Source organism: Nilaparvata lugens, chromosome 11, assembly GCF_014356525.2.
Source record: "Nilaparvata lugens isolate BPH chromosome 11, ASM1435652v1, whole genome shotgun sequence".
NCBI classification, from domain to species: domain Eukaryota; kingdom Metazoa; phylum Arthropoda; class Insecta; order Hemiptera; family Delphacidae; genus Nilaparvata; species Nilaparvata lugens.
The window spans coordinates 39,277,604-39,278,921 of record NC_052514.1 but is presented as its reverse complement, the minus strand read 5'-3'; the positions used below and the strand labels follow the sequence as shown (position 1 = coordinate 39,278,921).

The window sequence follows — 1,318 nt, the reverse complement described above, 5'->3', positions numbered from 1 at the left end:
CTTTTATATTATCCTTGGAATGCAAAATTTCCAAAAACCTTGTACATACGTCGACGCGCAATTTAAAAAGGAACATACCTGTCAAATTCCATGAAAATCTATTATCGCGTTTCGCCGTAAATGCGCAACATATAAACATATAAACATTTAAACATTAAGAGAAATGCCAAACCGTCGACTTGAATCTTAGACCTCACTTTGTTCGGTCAATCACTTCGTTCGGTCAACTATTTTGACAACAGTACAGTTTAATTTGACACAACTTTGAAAAAAATAAACCTTTGACACAACTCATCTTCTACTGAACCTTTTTTCTACTCAAGCTACAAATATTTCCCCCATCGTAAATGATTTAAGATGGGGAAACCCAAAAACAAGCAACAAAAACCAGTAAGCTTTTTATCAATAGAAACGTTCCAATATAATAGATAACATACCGAGTTCTTAGTTCATTGGAACAATATTGTACTCTCTATTAATATATCTGACAGCAATGTTTAATTCAACATCCGAATAATTTCTGATAAGAACTTTTTCCGATTCTTATCATTGCGTATGCATGATTCATGCTTCGTTATTAACACTTTATCGACGGATAAACTATGTACAGTGCCGGTGAGTTATATAAAAGTAATATTTTTCAAAATAAGCGATCATTACAGTGACAACGTGTGTAAGAGTGAGATATGTTCAAGTTACTAGTTCAGAGCATCTTTCTTCTTCTGCTCCTTGGAAGTCAACGGTAGGATTCATTCATTCAAAATATTGTAACAATAATGATATCAATATCGATAATAATTAATTCTTCTTTACAACAATAATTTGTGCATGATTTCACGCTTATCTCAAGTCACAAGAAAAGTGGCCATATATTCTGATTCACATTCATTTACTCTAAATATAGAATATCTTAGACTTGTGCCACCAACCGACCAGATATACAAGCGTTGGAAAAGTGTGACTTTCTTAAAATTTTGCTTTATATTTTTTCTCGTCCGATCTGTTTTGCCCCTTACCTTCCTATAACATGTGAATGTACCCAATACCAATCACACCAATTACTAATTACCTATATAATTATTTAAAGTATCAATATGATTGATAACAATTACCAATGCATATACCAATGGACAATTGCCAGTGAATTTTTTCTCCCATGCAAGTAGCAATTTTAACACACTTTTTTATGTATTTGAACACGAGATGCAGTCGATTATTGAGCAAATATTAAAAACTTTTACTTACTGACTGGAGTACTTTCAATCATCTAGCGATCATTTTCAACAGTGAAGACCGGAAGTGTTTTGATGGTTAGGAA

The 1,318-nt window shown here is 32.6% G+C and overlaps 1 protein-coding gene across 1 annotated transcript in view; it reads left to right on the top strand.

Annotated features, from left to right (window-relative positions):
• The first annotated feature begins 585 nt into the window (after positions 1–585).
• Positions 586–1,318, top strand: part of LOC111055836 — a 9,481-nt gene continuing 8,748 nt past the window's right edge. Inside the window, exon 1 of the mRNA XM_039438418.1 lies at positions 586–742. Within this exon, the coding sequence (XP_039294352.1) occupies positions 687–742 (56 nt within the window). The 5' untranslated portion in view covers positions 586–686. The remainder of the gene's footprint in view (positions 743–1,318) is intronic.